Here is an 18,946-nt window from a genome sequence, read left to right as displayed (position 1 = left end):
AATTTAGTTCAACGTAACGTAACAGCAAAAATATAAATTTACATTGACAGAAACTTTTTATCTGTATACTGACATTTCTGTGAGAATAAACTGTGTGGCTTATATTCAGGCAAATAAGGTATTATCAAATAATAAATATGTGTATTCTTCACAAATTTAGTTCAACGTAACGTAACAGCAAAAATATAAATTTACATTGACAGAAACTTTTTATCTGTATACTGACATTTCTGTGAGAATTTGATTGTCATCAAGCGTGTATTATCTGATAATGAAAAATTTTGTTCTTTTTGAGCAAAGTAGTTGTTTTGTCTATTTGATTTATCAGCATTATGAAAGACACGTTTTGGTGCAACTTTTATAGGGTTTTTCATCAAGTGTGTGTGTTATAGTAATGATCTCTTATAAACATTTTGTTATTGCCAGGTACTGCGCCTCCTATTTTTCTAACGACATGGCATTAGTTTTCATTTATTATACCCAATTTTATATTGTACTGTAAACAACACACCAAATACTACACTGATAAAATGTCAAGCTACATAGTTGTTATAGCAATTTTTGGGAGTATAAACCTCTGAACTACCCCTTTAAAGGAGTTTTTTTCTTTTTTTTTCTTTTTTTTGGTATCACCCATGCATTAAAATTATCATATTTCATTTATTCCTCTAATATATTTCAGAATTAAAGGTACTTTGAGATTAAACACACCAGTATTAATAACTCAATGATTTAAGTAATAGATATGAATAACATCTAGCCAATTTAATTAAAGAAGCCATTACTTACCTGAGCAATTAACTCACTGTTGTAGAACATTTTGTTAGGCACTTCAAGAATCTCAGGCAGTGAACGATAATTGTACAGTAACTTTGTTACAAGTCGGGGGTTATAACCTGTGCCAGGAAACCCAGCTGTGTCTCGCAAATAAGGGGGGCAGTGTAGGAGACGAGACAAGTATGACTCGCCAAGCCCATATTCCTTGGCTGCAGCTGATGATACTATAGGGCCCAGTTGTTGCGGGTCACCTGCCAGCACCACCTGACCCAACTTCTTATCAAGGCATCCCGCTGTAGACAAAACGAAATCACAACACTTGTAATATTCAGGCTAACAGAAGAAATATTTCAGTTCTGCTCTTTATGAATGCATCATATACTGGTGTATTGTGAAATCTGATGAATGTAGAATGAAAAACAGAAATTTTAGGGAACTTTGACTATTAATTTGGTAAATCATGCAGAAGATTTAGGAAATCTATTTATGGAGTACAAACAGGCAAACTTCTGATAGAAAGTTTAAGACAATACTTATCACTCAATTATCATTTTATTTTATTTTTGTTTGGCTACAGAGAGGCAGTCATGTCATTCATATAACACAAATATTGTCTCTCTACCCAATGGTTCTAAGTACTCTGGCCTATACAGTACTAGTATGATCTTTTTAGGATTTGAATATACAGGATATAAATTCCATGAGCAGCTAGAGCTAAATGAATCAGGTGGAGAATAATGGGGATCAAAATATCTGACAGAGGTAAATAACAAGGTAATTATGTAGAAAATGAAGTGAAAATTATTGTATTTTCCTTTGTTAAGAAACTTGAATTGTTTACTTTAGTGTCTTATTTCAATTAAACTGACATGTGAAAAGAAAGACAGTCATGGATATGCAGCCAATGTGTATGATACAAGAATAGCTAGAATTTTAGAATGCTGGAATAAAATAGTGCCATATCTGCAAATGTCCCTAATGCTCTGACAACCCTCCAAGAACCACCCCTCACACCCAATACCAACCTGGACTGGAACAAACTTAACCATACCCTTCAAAATGGCTTCAACTACTTATCACCATGACCAAAAATGAGGAACATCACTCACCTTTTCCAAAATGGTATTCCAACCCCACTCAATCTAGAAAATATCCTTACAGCACATCTCAACCCCTGCCACATGGGTCATACCTCTGAGGAAGACCTAGTTGCAAGCCAATACAACCCCCCCCCTTCTCCCCCTTTCTCCCAAACATCCTATTCCAGAGGCAGGACCACTTGTGAAAGCAGTCATATCATATATCAGTTTTGCTACGACTTTTGCACAGCATTTTATGTGAGCAAGTCCATTAATCGGGTGTCCACCTGACTGAATAACTACTGACAGACTATGGCCAAGAGCACAGTTCACCACCCAATTGTGCAACATGCTGCAGAGCAGTACACACTTGATTTTACCGGCTCATTCAAAACCCAGGGCATCTGGATCCTTCTCCTCAACATCAGCTTCTCTGAGTTACACAGCTGGGAGCTGCCGTTGCAACACATCTTTCGATCCTATACTCCTCCTGGCACTTTATCTGCACTAGTCCCTACAACACACCCACTTCCACCCCTGCCCCATGATCCTTAACTCATCTCATCCTGCACTCACAACTTCCTCTGCAGAATATTCCTCTTTCTCTGTTCTGTCTCCTCCTCTAACCCTTCCACACCCTCTGGCTACATCTTTTATTGTATTTATCCTCAACACAAGCTTCCCCCCCTCAAATGGAAGCCTCAGGTACACATCTGTGAATGTTCCACTGTTTTATCGTGTGCAAGTGCTGTCAATTGTTGGGCATTACTACGAAAATATCAGCAAGTCATTCTAGCAGTGCACAACAGCTTATGACCACCTGAATGCATGTATGTTGTTGGTTCACTATATTCCACTGTATAATTGAATACTGTTGTTGTTATTTTGCATGGCAATTATTAAAAGGTCATTTTACTATTTATTACAATAGACACTACTTCATAAACAGTTATTTTAGCCCAAGTGTGCAAACTATGTTTTGAAAACCGATACACATTTTTGTATAAATCTTGCATTTAAAATAATTTTGAATCACCTAAGAGCATAACTGCATAAACAATTTTCCTTCCTCCAGAATAAATTCAGGTCTGAAATAGTTAATATACTCCTCTATATTGTATGCTGCACACAACTGCTTCTGCCTGTGATCAGAATGAGCTCACTGGTGGGACATTCCCATCCAGTGTCTTGCTGCCTCTCCCTCTCAGCCATCAACTAGCCTTCCTGAATCCCCTCCCTCCCTCCCTCTCTTCGCTGCCTTTCACCCACCACCCACTCCATCAGACACAAACCCTCATGCTAGTTGTGCTGCAGTACCAGCACAATGAAATCAGCCAGGATAATGTAGCCATGCAGTCGTGAGAGGACACTAAAGCTCTGAAGAAGGATCCATCCAAAAGCAGTAAGATTCTCTGTCTTGTTTGCTTGCCTATAAGTGAGTCAATGCCTTAACTACTCAGTTAGTTGTTACCTTTACTCCTTCCATTATTTCCACTCCTCAAGGGGCTTTCCATTACCATACAAATAAATAGTTTCAAATTATATGACATTATGGTCATAATGACAATCTTTTTGTTCATCAACAGCAAGCACATCAAAGATCAGTGTATAATCTGATTCGTGAAAATGAAGTGACTATTGAAACAGTATATATCAAAACTGAATCCACAACATAAACAGTCATCCAGAAATGTGTTTATTACCAATCACACCAAGAAAGCTTTGAAGTTTACAGGTTGTTGTTGTTGTCGTCAGTCCTGAGACTGGTTTGATGCAGCTCTCCACGCTACTCTATCCTGTGCAAGCTTCTTCATCTCCCAGTACTTACTGCAACCTACGTCCTTTTGAATCTGCTTAGTGTATTCATCTCTTGGTCTCCCTCTATGATTTTTACCCTCCATGCTGCCCTCCAATGCTAAATTTGTGATCCCTTCATGCCTCAGAACATGTCCTACCAACTGGTCCCTTCTTCTTGTCAAGTTGTGCCACAAACTCCTCTTCTCCCCAATTCTATTCAGTACCTACTCATTAGTTACATGATCTGCCCATCTAATCTTCATTCTTCTGTAGCACCACATTTCAAAAGCTTCTATTCTCTTCTTGTCCAAACTATTTATCATCCATGTTTCACTTCCATACATGGCTACACTCCATACAAACACTTTCAGAAACGACTTCCTGACACTTAAATCTATACTCGATGTTAACAAATTTCTATTCTTCAGAAATGCTTTCCTTGCCATTGCCAGTCTACATTTTATATCCTGTCTACTTCGACCATCATCAGTTATTTTGCTCCCCAAATAGTAAAACTCCTTTACTACTTTAAGTGTCTCATTTCCTAATCTAATTCCCTCACCATCACCCGACTTAATTCGACTACATTCCATTATCCTCATTTTGCTTTTGTTGATGTTCATCTTATATCCTCCCTTCAAGACACTGTCCATTCCGTTCAACTGCTCTTCCAAGTCCTTTGCTGTCTCTGACAGAATTACAATGTCATCGGCGAACCTCAACGCTTTTATTTCTTCTCCATGGACTTTAATACCTACTCCGAATTTTTCTTTCGTTTCCTTTACTGCTTGCTCAATACACAGATTGAATAACATCGGGGAGAGGCTACAACCCTGTCTTACTCCCTTCCCCACCGCTGCTTCCCTTTCATGTCCCTCGACTCTTATAACTGCCATCTGGTTTCTGTACAAATTGTAAATAGTCTTTCGCTCCCTGTATTTTACCCCTGCCACCTTTAGAATTTGAAAGAGAGTATTCCAGTCAACATTGTCAAAAGCTTTCTCTAAGTCTACAAATGCAAGAAATGTAGGTTTGCCTTTCCTTAATCTATTTTCTAAGATAAGTCGTAGGGTAAGTACTGCCTCACGTGTTCCAACATTTCTGCGGAATCCAAACTGATCTTCGCCGAGGTCGGCTTCTACCAGTTTTTCCATTCGTCTATAAAGAATTCGCGTTAGTATTTTGCAGCTGTGACTTAATAAACTGATAGTTCGGTAATTTTCACATCTGTCAACACCTGCTTTCTTTGGGATTGAAATTATTATATTCTTCTTGAAGTCTGAGGGTATTTCGCCTGTCTCATACATCTTGCTCACCAGATGGTAGAGTTTTGTCAGGATTGGCTCTCCCAAGGCCGTCAATAGTTCCAATGGAATGTTGTCTACTCCCGGGGCCTTGTTTCGACTCAGGTCTTTCAGTGCTCTGTCAAACTCTTCACGCAGTATCGTATCTCCCATTTCTTCTTCATCTACATCCTCTTCCATTTCCATAATATTGTCCTCAAGTACACCGCCCTTGTATAGACCCTCTATATACTCCTTCCACCTTTCTACTTTCCCTTCTTTGCTTAGAACTGGGTTTCCATCTGAGCTCTTGATATTCATACAAGTGGCTCTCTTTTCTCCAAAGGCCTCTTTAATTTTCCTGTAGGCAGTATCTATCTTACCCCTAGTGAGATAAGCCTCTACATCCTTACATTTGTCCTCTAGCCATCCCTGCTTAGCCATTTTGCACTTCCTGTCGATCTCATTTTTTAGACGTTTGTATTCCTTTTTGTCTGCTTCATTTACTGCATTTTTATATTTTCTCCTTTCATCAATTAAATTCAATATTTCTTCTGTTACCCAAGAATTTCTACTAGCCCTCGTCTTTTTACCTACTTGATCCTCTGCTGCCTTCACTACTTCATCCCTCAGAGCTACCCATTCTTCTTCTACTGTATTTCTTTCCCCCATTTCTGTCAATTGTTCCCTTATGCTCTCCCTGAAACTCTGTACAACCTCTGGTTTAGTCAGTTTATCCAGGTCCCATCTCCTTAAATTTCCACCTTTTTGCAGTTTCTTCAGTTTTACTCTACAGTTCATAACCAATAGATTGTGGTCAGAGTCCACATCTGCCCCTGGAAATGTCTTACAATTTAAAACCTCTAAATCTCTGTCTTACCACCTATCTGATACCTTCTGGTATATCCATGTATACAACCTTCTTTTATGATTCTTGAACCAAGTGTTAGTTACGATTAAGTTATGCTCTGTGCAAAATTCTACCAGACGGCTTCCTCTTTCATTTCTCTCCCCCAATCCATATTCACCTACTATGTTTCCTTCTCTCCCTTTTTCTACTCTCGAATGCCAGTCGCCCATGACTATAAAAATTTTCGTCTCCCTTCACTACCTGAATAATTTCTTTTATCTCATCATACATTTCATCAATTTCTTCATCATCTGCAGAGCTAGTTGGCATATAAACATGTACTACTGTAGTAGGCATGGGCTTCGTGTCTATCTTGGCCACAATAATGTGTTCACTATGCTGTTTGTAGTAGCTTACCCGTACTCTTTTTTTATTCATTATTAAACCGACTCCTGCATTACCTCTATTTGATTTTGTATTTATAACCCTGTATACACCTGACCAAAAGTCTTCTTCCTCCTGCCACCGAACTTCACTAATTCCCACTATATCTAACTTTAACCTATCTATTTCCCTTTTTAAATTTTCTAACCTACCTGCCCGATTAAGGGATCTGACATTCCACGCTCCGATCCGTAGAATGCCAGTTTTCCTTCTCTTGATAACGACGTCCTCTTGAGTAGTTCCCGCCCGGAGATCCGAATGGGGGACTATTTTTACCTCCGGAATATTTTACCCAAGAGGACGCCATCATCATTAACCATACAGTAAAGCTGCATGCCCTCGGGAAAAATTACGGCTGTAGTTTCCCCTTGCTTTCAGCTGTTCGCAGTACCAGCACAGCAAGGACGTTTTGGTTAGTGGTGCAAGGCCAGATCAGTCAATCATCCAGACTGTTGCCCCTGCAACTGCTGAAAAGGCTGCTGCCCCTCTTTAGGAACCACACGTTTGTCTGGCCTCTCAACAGATACCCCTCCATTGTGGTTGCACCTATGGTATGGCCATCTGTTTCGCTGAGGCACACAAGCCTCCCCACCAACGGCAAGGTCTATGGTTCATGGGGGTAGGGTTTACAGGTTAATTTAATTATTTGAAATGTTACATAGTTTGTTAACTGTAGGTTAAAAGAATTAAAAGAAAAAATCTCTTGTTCTGACAACTTGTCTGCTTAAAAAGATGTATCATACAGTGTGTCTCAAACCTTTTGAACAGTGCATGATGCCTAGACAAAGATCGAATTTTACTCATCAGGAGAGTTGGCAAACATTCATTTAATGTGAGTTGTGGCAGGATGTAGTGCCCGTAAACCAGCATAAATGCATAGAGAATGCTTTCCTCAAAGTCGTCATCCTAACTGGAAGACGTTTATCTCTGCAGATACCAACTTATGAGAGACTACAAGGAGCCGACAAATGGTCCCACCAAACACATGTCCAAACACAAGCCTTTGAGGAGATGGTGTTGGATCCTGTCTCCTGGTACAATAGACACCAGGAATCTTTGAGCGAGTGTGACAGAACTTCATGTGCCACTGCCATGCATGCGTTGACACTGGTGGTGATCACTTTGAACAATTATTATAAGCTACATTGTTGTTATTCGGTTTATGCTGTGTATGTGTACAACATGATAAATATGCCCAAAAGGTTAGAGACACCCTGTATATGCTTATTTGAAATCTCCATGTCAATTATCGAACTTGTTCACTGGAATCTACAGCACACAAATATTTCTACAAACATTAGTTGAGCTCATTGCTTAGAAGTGTCATACTTCACATCTCTTCTACACAAGTGCATAAAAAGTAAGACTATGCCCAAAAAATTATACTGACAACACAAAACTTTTAGACAACTTGACAATGCCTAATAAAAGCTCCTGTATTTATGGGCAATGCAAACTAACAAACTACAGAATGAATAAAGTGTATTGCACACAGGATATTTCAAAGCACAAAATTACAACAATAACCCACCCACAACTTTCAAAGTAAGTAAAAGGGGCTAAACAAAGTAATATAAATAACTAAGTTAACCATACCCACCAACAGGAATAAGCAGTTCTGGTTCAAGTGCTTGTCCAGCCTCATCCACCAGTACATGTGTGAAATGGCCACGAGGTAATCCTGCAATGAACAACTGGCCAAGTGCAACACAAGTACCTACAGTAATCCGATGTCTTCCCATCAGATGTGATTGTTCTACTTCAGCACAGAGACAGTAAGGAATGAGATCCTCAGGCATTCCACCTTCCTCCAGGTACCGATAACCCACAAGTCTTACCATATCGCCAGGTTGGAGCAAACCTGACTCCAGTAATCGCTGAGCCACAAGATTAGCAGAACTATTTGATGGCGTAGCAACAACCAATCTGAAAGTAAGCAGTGCATCAGAAATAGGTCAAAATCAAAATACCTGCCACAGATTTTCAGCTGTGAACACCAACATAAAAGGCAGTGGACCATACGTGGAATCCAAAACATGAAAGAAGGATGTTACAGGAGAACGAAATAGGTATCATTTGCATATTTACTGGAAGTTTTGAAGCAGTCACTATCATGTACACAGTTCCTATACCAAGTTCAAAAAACTTTGGGTTTTCTGTGAGTACATCCAAAGCAGCTAAGTATCATAATACACATTATATGGCAAAATTACGGTCCCATTGAAGCCATGCTTCATTGGGGTAACCGATCTAACACCAGAAGTAATGTACAGGGTGATTCAAAAAGAATACTACAACTTTAAAAATGTGTATTTAATGAAAGAAACATAATATAACCTTCTGTTATACATCATTACAAAGAGTATTTAAAAAGGTTTTTTTTCACTCAAAAATAAGTTCAGAGATGTTCAATATGGCCCCCTCCAGACACTCGAGCAATATCAACCCGATACTCCAACTCGTTCCACACTCTCTGAAGCATATCAGGTGTAACAGTTTGGATAGCTGCTGTTATTTCTCGTTTCAAATCATCAATGGTGGCTGGGAGAGATGGCCGAAACACCATATCCTTAACATACCCCCATAAGAAAAAATCGCAGGGGGTAAGATCAGGGCTTCTTGGAGGCCAGTGATGAAGTGCTCTGTCACGGGCTGCCTGGCGGCCGATCCATCGCCTCGGGTAGTTGACCTTTTTCGTAGGACTCTCCATACAGTTGATTGTGGAATTTGCAGCTCTCTGCTAGCTCTGCGAGTCGATTTTCCTGGGCTGTGAACAAATGCTTGCTGGATGCGTGCTACATTTTCATCACTCGTTCTCGGCCATCCAGAACTTTTCCCTTTGCACAAACACCCATTCTCTGTAAACTGTTTATACCAATGTTTAATACACCACCTATCAGGAGGTTTAACACCATACTTCGTTCGAAATGCACGCTGAACAACTGTCGTCGATTCACTTCTGCCGTATTCAATAACACAAAAAGCTTTCTGTTGAGCGGTCGCCATCTTAGCATCAACTGACGCTGACGCCTAGTCAACAGCGCCTCAAGCGAACAAATGTACAACTAAATGAAACTTTATAGCTCCCTTAATTCGCCAACAGATAGTGCTTAGCTCTGCCTTTTGTCGTTGCAGAGTTTTAAATTCCTAAAGTTGTGGTATTCTTTTTGAATCATCCTGTATTGTATCACCTGAAGAGCACTGGAACATTGGCAGTTCAATCTGCACAACAGAATTACATTATCTGCTACTACACCATAATGAATTCAGCTTTATACATTGAGATAAATTTATAATGTAAAATATGGAAATTTTATGTTTAATGGAAGTTGAACATACAGATGAATAGTTGTGTAATATAAACGGCATACTAATTTTGAAATAAATCATTTGTTTACTGAGAAGATACCAATAAATGTTGATAGGCACCTGAATCTTTAATGTTAAGAAATTAGAGGAAAGATGGACAAGGGATGCAGTTTCCTTTTGTCTCTCTCAGTTCAAACATAGATTTGGTATCACTAACAAGGACGCTGAAAATTAAGAGGACTTATAAGAAATGAGAAGGTTATTTGCAGAACTGGAAAAGAAAAGATATGTGAAAAACTCCAACTAGAAGAAAGGGCACAATGATAAGGTATGCAGGCGCAAGAGAATAATGTCTGTGTTAATAGAGGTAGGTATAGAGGGGAAGAAATTGTAAGTAAAGACAGAGATAAGGATATATGCAAAAAATAATTTAGGATGTTGGTTATAAGTGCAACTCTGAGATGAACATATTGTCACAGGAGAGGAAATCGCAGCAGCCTACATCTAATCAGCCAACAGAATGTTGATAAAAAGATTAAATAAATAAAACCAAAAAAATTATAATTTGAGTAAATCAGTTGAAATTTTGTACATGATAGAAATATATAATGAACAGAATCCTTGATGAGAGAAAATATGTCACTTAAACTAACTAAGCAATACTCACCTGCTATCAGGTATCAGATGAAATATTTGAAGAATAACTTCTACCAGTGTGACTGTTTTGCCTGTTCCTGGTGGACCAAATATTACATATGGAAGGGGACGGGCTTCTCCTTTTAAAATACATTTTATTGCTTTCTTTTGATAAATATTTAGATTTCTATTAAACCACTGTATTTTACGCCTTGCAAAATCAATTTTATCCTTTGTACTAGAAGTGCTGGAAGTTCTCTTCTGGTGCTGCCCTTCATCATCATCATCATCATCATCATCATCAATATGAAGCTGTGGTGATTTTAGAGTAACTGTTGTTGGGAAGAGCATGTCAGAACCAAGGTTTTTAACTGCAAGATCAACTGCAGCATGACATCTCATGTATCCACTACGGCTTATTCGAAACGTTACATCATATTCTTCTCCATTATATGCGAGGTGAAAATTTTTATTGAACTTCAACCAAACTTCTCTCTGGTAAACTTCATGAACAAATCCTTCATATTCCATTCCTAAAAAGGATTAAGAAAACAAAAGAAAAATAGAAAAATCAAGTTTGGACCACTCAGCACAAAGCAAATAAAACTTAGCAATTTTTAAATTAGCTAGCACGAGAGGTAGCAGCAGCTACATACCAAATGGTGACAGATTTCATATCTTTTAAATCGAAGTTCCACCAATGAAAGAAATAAAGAAAATGAAGAAGGGAAAACTATATGAATGCTTTAATGGAAAGAGAGGGTAGTCACCACAAATGCCATGTCAAGTATGACATAGCACGAAAAAGGAAAATAAAGATATACAATGAAGCACATGAGGTCTGCAACCATTAACAGGAGGAACATTGCTGGAGCAGGTAGTAGCTCATGAACTACAGGATGTTACTAATCACTGATGGCTGTCATATGTTCTATATTTCCATTAAGTCCTACCTCATTTGCACTTTACAACACTGACTGGCAAGCTCTTCCTTCTCTCCAACAATCTTTTCCAGTTAGTATCATTTTTTCTTTGATTGGTGAACTTCCCTTCTTATTTAGAAGTCATTTTTTGTGATCAATTTAGAAGTAAAGGTAACAACCCGTTAGATAGTAGAGGTATTAAGATGCCAGCAGGCTCACAAAAAGACTGAAAACTTTGCTAGCTGTTGAGCAAATCCTCTTTTGGGCAACAATACACAGATAAATGTGCGCCGACCCCCACCCCCCTACCCACACATGTACAGCTACTTTGTGATGGCTGAATAAACTGGGACTGTTTATTTAGCCAGCACAATAGACTGGTATGTGTGTGTGTGTGTGTGTGAGAGAGAGAGAGAGAGAGAGAGAGAAAGGATTTGACCTAAAACTAGGTAAGTTTTCAGTCTTGTTTGTGTGCCTGTCGACAACTCAATGCCTCTATTATTCCGTGAGCTGTTAACTTTACTCCTAAATTAATCATATTCTGCAAGAACTTTCAATACCATATTTGTAAACACTTTTGTTGTTCAGTGAAATATTTTACTGATCTCTTCAATGGAGTAAGATTATTTAATTTTTGTTTCTCTTTCCATTATTTCTCAAGATTCTCTGCAAATCTGGGATTCGAGTGACTTGACTGATCTCATCCCTCTTTTCCACTTTCATCTTTCCTAATACCTTTCGCAGAAAATTTGGAAGCTAGGAGAAATGGTATTTTATTTATTAATGCACTTCTAATGGCTGTACTAGGATTTTTGTCTCCTGAAGAAGTTGTGGTCAGCCCATCTCTATCTTCACAAATGAAACAGCACTCGATGAGCCAAAAGGAAAGATAAATGGTAAATGTTAGGGGCAGGCAAACACAAATGTTGAACAGAACAAAATTTTTCACTTTGAGCTGTAGTGTGCGCTGATATGAGACTTTCTGGCAGAGTGAAACTGTGTATCGGACTAAGACTCAAACTCGGCACCTTTGCCTTTTGTGGGTGAGTGCCCTAGTGACTGAACTACTGAAGTATGAATCACGACCAGTGCTCTAGTGACTGAACTACTGAAGTATGAATCACGACCAGTAGGGAGAGCACTAGCCCGCTAAAGGTAAAGGTCCAGAGTTCGAGCCTTGGTCCGGTACAAAGTTTTAATCCACCAGGAATTTCCATATCAGCAAACACTCCACTGCAGAGTGAAAATTTCATTCTGGAAACACCCCCTAGGGTGTGGCTAAGCTATGTATCTGCAATATCCTTTCTTCCAGGAGTGTAAGTCTTGTTAATTTAACAGGAGAACTTCTGTGAAGTTTAGAAGGTAGTAGATGAGGTACTGGCAGAAGTAAAGCTGTGAAGACGAGTTGTGAGTTGTCCTTTGGTAGCTCAGTTGATAGAACACTTGCCCGTGTATGGCATAGGTCCCGAGTTTGTGTCTTGGTCCAACAAATAGTTTCAATCTGCCAAGAAGTTTCACACATGTTGAAATTGCAATGGGCAAAGTATGTGGCAGAGAATCAGGACAAAAGAGAACAAAACAACACATAAAATAGGAAATACAGAATCAAACAAATGAAGAGAGGGTATGAAAGTATTCAGTATAAATATATTTCATTTATTTATGTCCATTCAGACTCACAAGCAAAAGATGGCGGGACACTTAAAGTTAGAAAGCCCTATCATTTACTTCTAGTACTGAAGAGTTTACTGTCATTGCAACATGAAACTACCAACAGTACCTTACATCTAGAGTATCTTTATTAAACAGACAAAAATATTACTAATCACCTGTCAATGATCACAGAGTGGCACACACTAACATAAACAGCTTACAAAATTGTACTTGCCACAAATGGATGTTTTTGTTCAGTTCAGCATATTCTATTTTCATGTACTTAAGGGGACTTGTATGTGAACAACTGTCAAAAAATGGATTTTTTAAAATTTTTGTCTTAAAAAATTCTCTGTAGTTTTATGAACAAGAAAAAGTTTACTTCCAGGGAAATGAATCACAGAAAGTACCAAAAGTAAAGGAATTTAAAAGTGGCTGCACGCACCATGACGTCCCCAAGGCATATAATCAACTCTGTTAAAAATAAAGTTTTGCTCTCATTTGTTTCATTTTTATGACTTTTTAGTCCCTTAAGCTGGCTAACCTGCAGAAGCTTTACAGTTGCTTATCTTTTATTTATACAGGGAGTTTAGTCATTGTTTTGGCACTAATATTTTGTTTACAGCGAAATAATTGTGTGTGTGTGAGTTTCTTATAGAGTGTGTAAGTTTCTTATTCCACTTGAAAGCAAAGGGAAGAATTAAGAAGTTTGGGGTTAAATAATGTACATTTTATGGAAATTGAGTCACCACATGGATTAATTCTGCTAATACTGGAATACAATACAGCTTCAACTACTCCAAGTGCTTCGAAGCTAAAACTGAAATATTTGGACATTGAGCTTGACAGTATTAAAGCTGATAATAAGAGGCACCAACTACTGATACAGGTTGTGTTATTCATGAACGCTCTGCTCTATCTGAACTAATAAATAAAGCTTTGCAGTATAAGGAATGTGACAATAGTGGTGTGAAGGTAGTTGAGGAGATACGTGCTAGAAGAGGTTGCACAACGAAATTGAGAATTGTTTGTAATTTTTGTGATTTAAACGAATGTGGTTATACTTGTGGTGTAACTAAACAGAGTATGTTTACCACAAATATTAAACTTGCTTATACTATGCAGTGTATAGGCAAAGGTTACAGAAATACACAAATTTTCTGTGCTCTAATGGACTTATCTCCTCCTCCAAGGTCTGACAGGTACAATAAAATTATTCTACAGACTGAAAAGGAACTAAAAAATGTTGTAATTTAATCTCAAAGATACAAGAAGAAAATTTGTTCGACTGTCATACCAGAGGAATACTCTAAGAAACTTTTTTATCATTGAGAGACAAATGACTAATTTCGAGATTCTTTTATTAGGTACTTCGAGTATTAACTACCTTTTTGTTCTGATGTGCTGGCGTAAAGACGTACTGTATAGTTTTATGTCTATGTGTGTGTTAAATGATGAAAAATGTGTTTTATAATTTCTGTCAAGATCAAGCCTAAATCCCATACCAATGGAGTACAAATGATTCTGTTAATTCGAGAAGCCGAATTTTAGATGGAGACGACGATCTTTACGACGGCGCTGCTCAACAATAGAGGTAGTACGTGATTGTGCTCACTACTTTCCTTTGGTAGCCGCTAAGATTAATTTCGATGTGTTTTTGCCGAGACATTCAGAAACTGTAATCTTCCTTTTCATATAAAAATAGGAGTCCGATTGAAAAAGAAATATTCTTAAATTTAAATAATTGCAATTCTTTTACCCAGGCCACGGGGAATGATAGAAAGAACGTGCCTCTACCCAAATTTTACACAAAAAGATTTAAGATAGATCTTTCTCATCAGATCGCAACCACTCGTACGCGAATGTACGTACCCTCTGAATGTGTCTAGTCAGCCATGCGCATTGTTCTAAAGCTTTTCTGTTAATATTCTGTGGATTGCATCTCCGCAATTAATTTTTGTTTATGCCGCAAATCGCGCTTCACGTGCAGTATTTATTACGCAAGTTTCAGGCGCCATTTAATGTCAAAAAATTCCGAAGTACGGTTGACTAAGCAAACTGCTACAATAATTTAATATCTCTACAACTACAATAACAATAACAGAGAGGGTACGTTACAAGACTTTGAAGGCGGTAGCAAATGATTATATGAAAAATGCTGCTCAGGAAAGTGTAGACATGAATGACAGCAATATGTGTATGTCTGCAGCCCTGGATGCATCCTGGCAATAAAGATGCCCTAGTTCCCTAAAAGGTGTAGTGACAGCTACCTTCTTGGATAATGGCAAAGTCACTGATGCGGAATGTATTACCAAGTACCGTCATGGTTGTACTAGTGGAAAGCAAAATCATAAATATTGATCAATTCTAGTGGTTATAGTGGAGGGACAGAATCTGAAGGTGAAGTGAAGATATTTCACAGGTCAGTGGAGAAATAAGGAGTGATGTATACATCTTACCTAAGAGATGGAGATTCGAAAGGGTACCAAAAAGTTTGTGAATCCAAACCTTATGAAAACACAAAAATTGAAAAAATGGGATGTGTTGGACATGTCCAGAAAAGGTTAGGTAAAAGACTGAGGAAATTGAAGAGGAATTTGAAAGGAAAGAAATTAGCTGATGATAAGTGCATTAGTGGGGGATGGGGATGGTGGTATGGGTGCACAATGGCAAGGTCTTTAGTGCCTACACAAAAACAGATTGAGACGAGAGTCAGTAAAATACCCAGAACAGAAAGATAAAACACTAAGCAAAACACATGTAACACAGGATGGAAAACTATATGTGGACTCACACCGAAGCAGGGATGAAGTGTGGCGTCAGTAGTAAAACTCGAATGATACAGGAAGAAAGTGGTAGAAGGAGTTAAAGTGCACTAGTGGACGTGATCAGGTTACAGATGAAGAAATAGGCAGGTTTCAGTATTGTCATGGCCGAGCCATAAGACAAAGTAAAAATGACCCTGAGGGAATGAAAATGGCCGAATGGGCTACCATCTTTCATAAATCCTCCACAGATGACAACCCATATCATGCACTCTGTGCATCTGGCAGAGATTCATGGTGTGGCTACCAGAGGGCTGCTACTCAAGGTGAGACCTACAACCATAAACATTCTTTGCCATTTACTGTAATGTATGTTGTAAAATCTATATATATATAAGGAGCTTAGTGACACAAGATTATTAGAGAAATATTAACACAGTAGAACTCAAAACCCAACTGAAAGTTTCATCAATTGTATTTGGGAACGGATACTATAAACTGTTCTGGTAGGACTAAATACTTCAAAAATAGGTGTGCTAGATGCTGTTATATGTTTCATTGATGGTGCAGTATCAAGGATTAAGGGGAGATTGTACCTTATATACTTACAATGTTAAATTTGTCAATTTTAGGTACATTTATCTTGTGAATGGTTCATGAGAATGATATAAAAGGTGGAGGAAGAATTTCTCTCCATTGACCTATTTTTGTAGATAAGTCACTTGCAAATTTCTACAATATTAAACTGAACTTCTTTTAAAAATGAATCACTGATGTTCAGCCCAGTTTCTGTAAATTGTGTAAGTTTCACTGTTCTAAGATGAACATAGTTTGTAACTGATCTTAGAACTTCCCTGCGCCATATCCTGGGTCATCTGCATTTTCTTCATCCTCCCTGGATCTCTTAGCATTCCTTGAGTGCATTCTTGCCTTCCTAGCTATCATAATCTACTTTCTTCACAAAAGCATCCAATTCGGAGAGTGCCATCATCGTATTTTCCCCAGGTTATATGCCTAACTTTTGAAGCAGCCTACCTCTCCCCACATTGCCATCATTAAATGAAAGAACTGCATCATAAACTCTGAAATTCAATGTATCTTTACCTACAAATACTGTTTTAGGAATTCTTGACCATATGACACTGTTAAATGATTCATTTGGTTCTGGAAGGACAAGGAACAAGCAAAAGTAGTGTACAAACAGGGCAGCCAACTGTGAGCACAAAATATTTTCACAAATCAGGTAATTACGTTTCTGAAGTTCAAGAAGCTGACAGAAGGCAAAAGGTGGGTATGGCAACATGTGCTGCCCTTAAAGTAAAAGAATATTTAAAGCCCTTAGAAAACATATTTCTCTAGTAAAATACACTCCAAGGAATGTTTATGAGAAAAAAAAATTAATATTTTGCCCCCTACGAAGGAATTACTCCCCTTAACGTTACGGAACTGATGGGAGTGCCTGGTGGGCTAAATGTGCATAGAACTCTAGTATCCATTGACCAAAGAAGACTCTTCGAAGCAGTAAAATCAGTGTTGGAAGCCACCAAAGAGGCAAGAATAAGAAGGACAAGTGTGAAAAGAGAAGGGACGAAGAACAACACAGGAAACAAGATGAATATGGACCTGGGATGAATTAGTGCCATGCAAGTTTAATAGAAAAACCAAGTTTTGACTTTAACTTGAATTTCCTGAAAGTTAAATTATTTCATGTTCTGATACACTTTGACTAAAAAGTATTAAAGATAGAGAAATGGAATTTTGTATATTGTCTTAAAACATGGTTAACTAATAAGCAGGCTGGTCTTGTGACTTAACTTTGAAAATAAAATGCTTTTTTGAAGAAAAACCCTGAATTCATTTCCAAAATTTTTGATAAGCATAATTAAAATTTTTTTGCACCACAATTAATGACAACACCATCTTTTCAATAGTCTGCTTTAAAGATAATAGTGTAAAGAACTTACAGGAAAAAATATACCTTAAACTTTCTTTGTATTTTGAGTAATGTGTACCTATGATGTACATAAATAATTAGCATGGTTTATTTCATGTGTAACAAAAAAATACAATTAAAAAAAGTGTGAGAGCCAAAGCTGTGGTTCATATATAAAAATGTTCCCAAAAAGATGTCTTAAAATATGGTAGGCATTAAATGGTCTTACAAATCTTATTTTTTGAGTTACACTGTTTAGAAAACTGACCATTTCTTCCAGGTTTCCCCTGGTATTCAGGAACCAGTCACTTCAAAATTCTTGTACTATCTTCAGTAGTTACTTAGTTTCATTTGAGATTTTCTTCTGTTTTATTATTTTGTATCTGTAACGTATTAAGGTGTTTGTATAAGTACCTTTGTTAAATAATTGCCTCTTTCATCCAAGTTGGTATAATCTCCATATTTTCTGAGATGCTGAACTTATTTATTTAATCTGATCTGGTACACCTCCTTATACTTAGATAAATTAACATCTACAGTCCTGATTTATTATTGTATAGGTTTGTTACTTCCAATCAGTGTGTCCATTTTCATCCTAGATTTTCTAGTACATGATCACTCTAAACTTTAAAGCAGTTCAAGACTCACATGAAATACAACTTCCTTAGTATTTGATAAAATATAGTCAGTTTCATATCCCATTCCACATGGTCTCTGTCAAGTGTGTTTTCTAGTTTCATACACCGAAGAGTGTGTTTAGGGTGAACATGTTATTCTTGCTGGTGAAGTCTGCTAATTAATGACATCTGTCATTCCCAGTATGATACATGAAATTTTCAGCTGAAGAATCAATCTTAACTTTTTGTCCTGCTTTTCCATTAACATCTCCCATTAGGATGGTGTATGAACTTCTTTAAAATGGACAACAGCACCAATTAGTGATCACAAGACAAAGGAATGGTCTTTTTGTTGTGAGTACATATTTAATTATTGTTGAAAGATAACTGGAGCTGTCTGCAGCATAAATCTGTTCCATAAGCACTAAAGGCAGTGTGTGACAAAACGCGGATTTTCAAACCCAAGTTCAATGCTTTTCACTCAGTAAATTTCACCTACTTCCTGCAGGAATACTTTAGATTCATAGTTCTGTTACGAAAGAAGAGAAAATGTTGTTCATATGTGAATTCTTCAGGTCAGTTTGAGTTATGACAATTGTAACTCATTCAAATAAACTTTATAGTATAAAATACCTATTAGTCAACCACAAGATTATTGCACCTGGGAATGAGGACACATAGAACAGCTTATCAAGACTTTCTATACATTTCACAAGGGCACATTGAACTGCTTCATAGTATAAGAACAACTGGCTTAAAATCATCCACAATGTGCTGTGTTTTCCTAAGCCATCACTGTATTAGTTTACTGTAATGTCACTGTATGTTTCTGATAACGGCCATGGGAGAATAAATGCAATAATACTGTGGTTGGGTAGTA

The 18,946-nt window shown here is 37.7% G+C and overlaps 1 protein-coding gene across 1 annotated transcript in view; it reads right to left on the bottom strand.

Moving 5' to 3' along the window:
• Positions 1–18,946, bottom strand: part of LOC126175276 (probable RNA helicase armi) — a 52,728-nt gene that overhangs the window by 16,639 nt on the left and 17,143 nt on the right. The window contains exons 3-5 of the mRNA XM_049921929.1: positions 10,207–10,708; positions 7,831–8,156; positions 790–1,070 (exon numbers count right to left, since the gene is read on the bottom strand). Of these exons, the coding sequence (XP_049777886.1) occupies positions 790–1,070; positions 7,831–8,156; positions 10,207–10,708 (1,109 nt within the window). The remainder of the gene's footprint in view (positions 1–789; positions 1,071–7,830; positions 8,157–10,206; positions 10,709–18,946) is intronic.

This window comes from Schistocerca cancellata, chromosome 3 (genome assembly GCF_023864275.1).
Source record: "Schistocerca cancellata isolate TAMUIC-IGC-003103 chromosome 3, iqSchCanc2.1, whole genome shotgun sequence".
In the NCBI taxonomy this organism is placed as follows: domain Eukaryota; kingdom Metazoa; phylum Arthropoda; class Insecta; order Orthoptera; family Acrididae; genus Schistocerca; species Schistocerca cancellata.
Note: the sequence above shows the minus strand (reverse complement) of the source record. Positions and strands in the feature narration are given on the sequence as shown.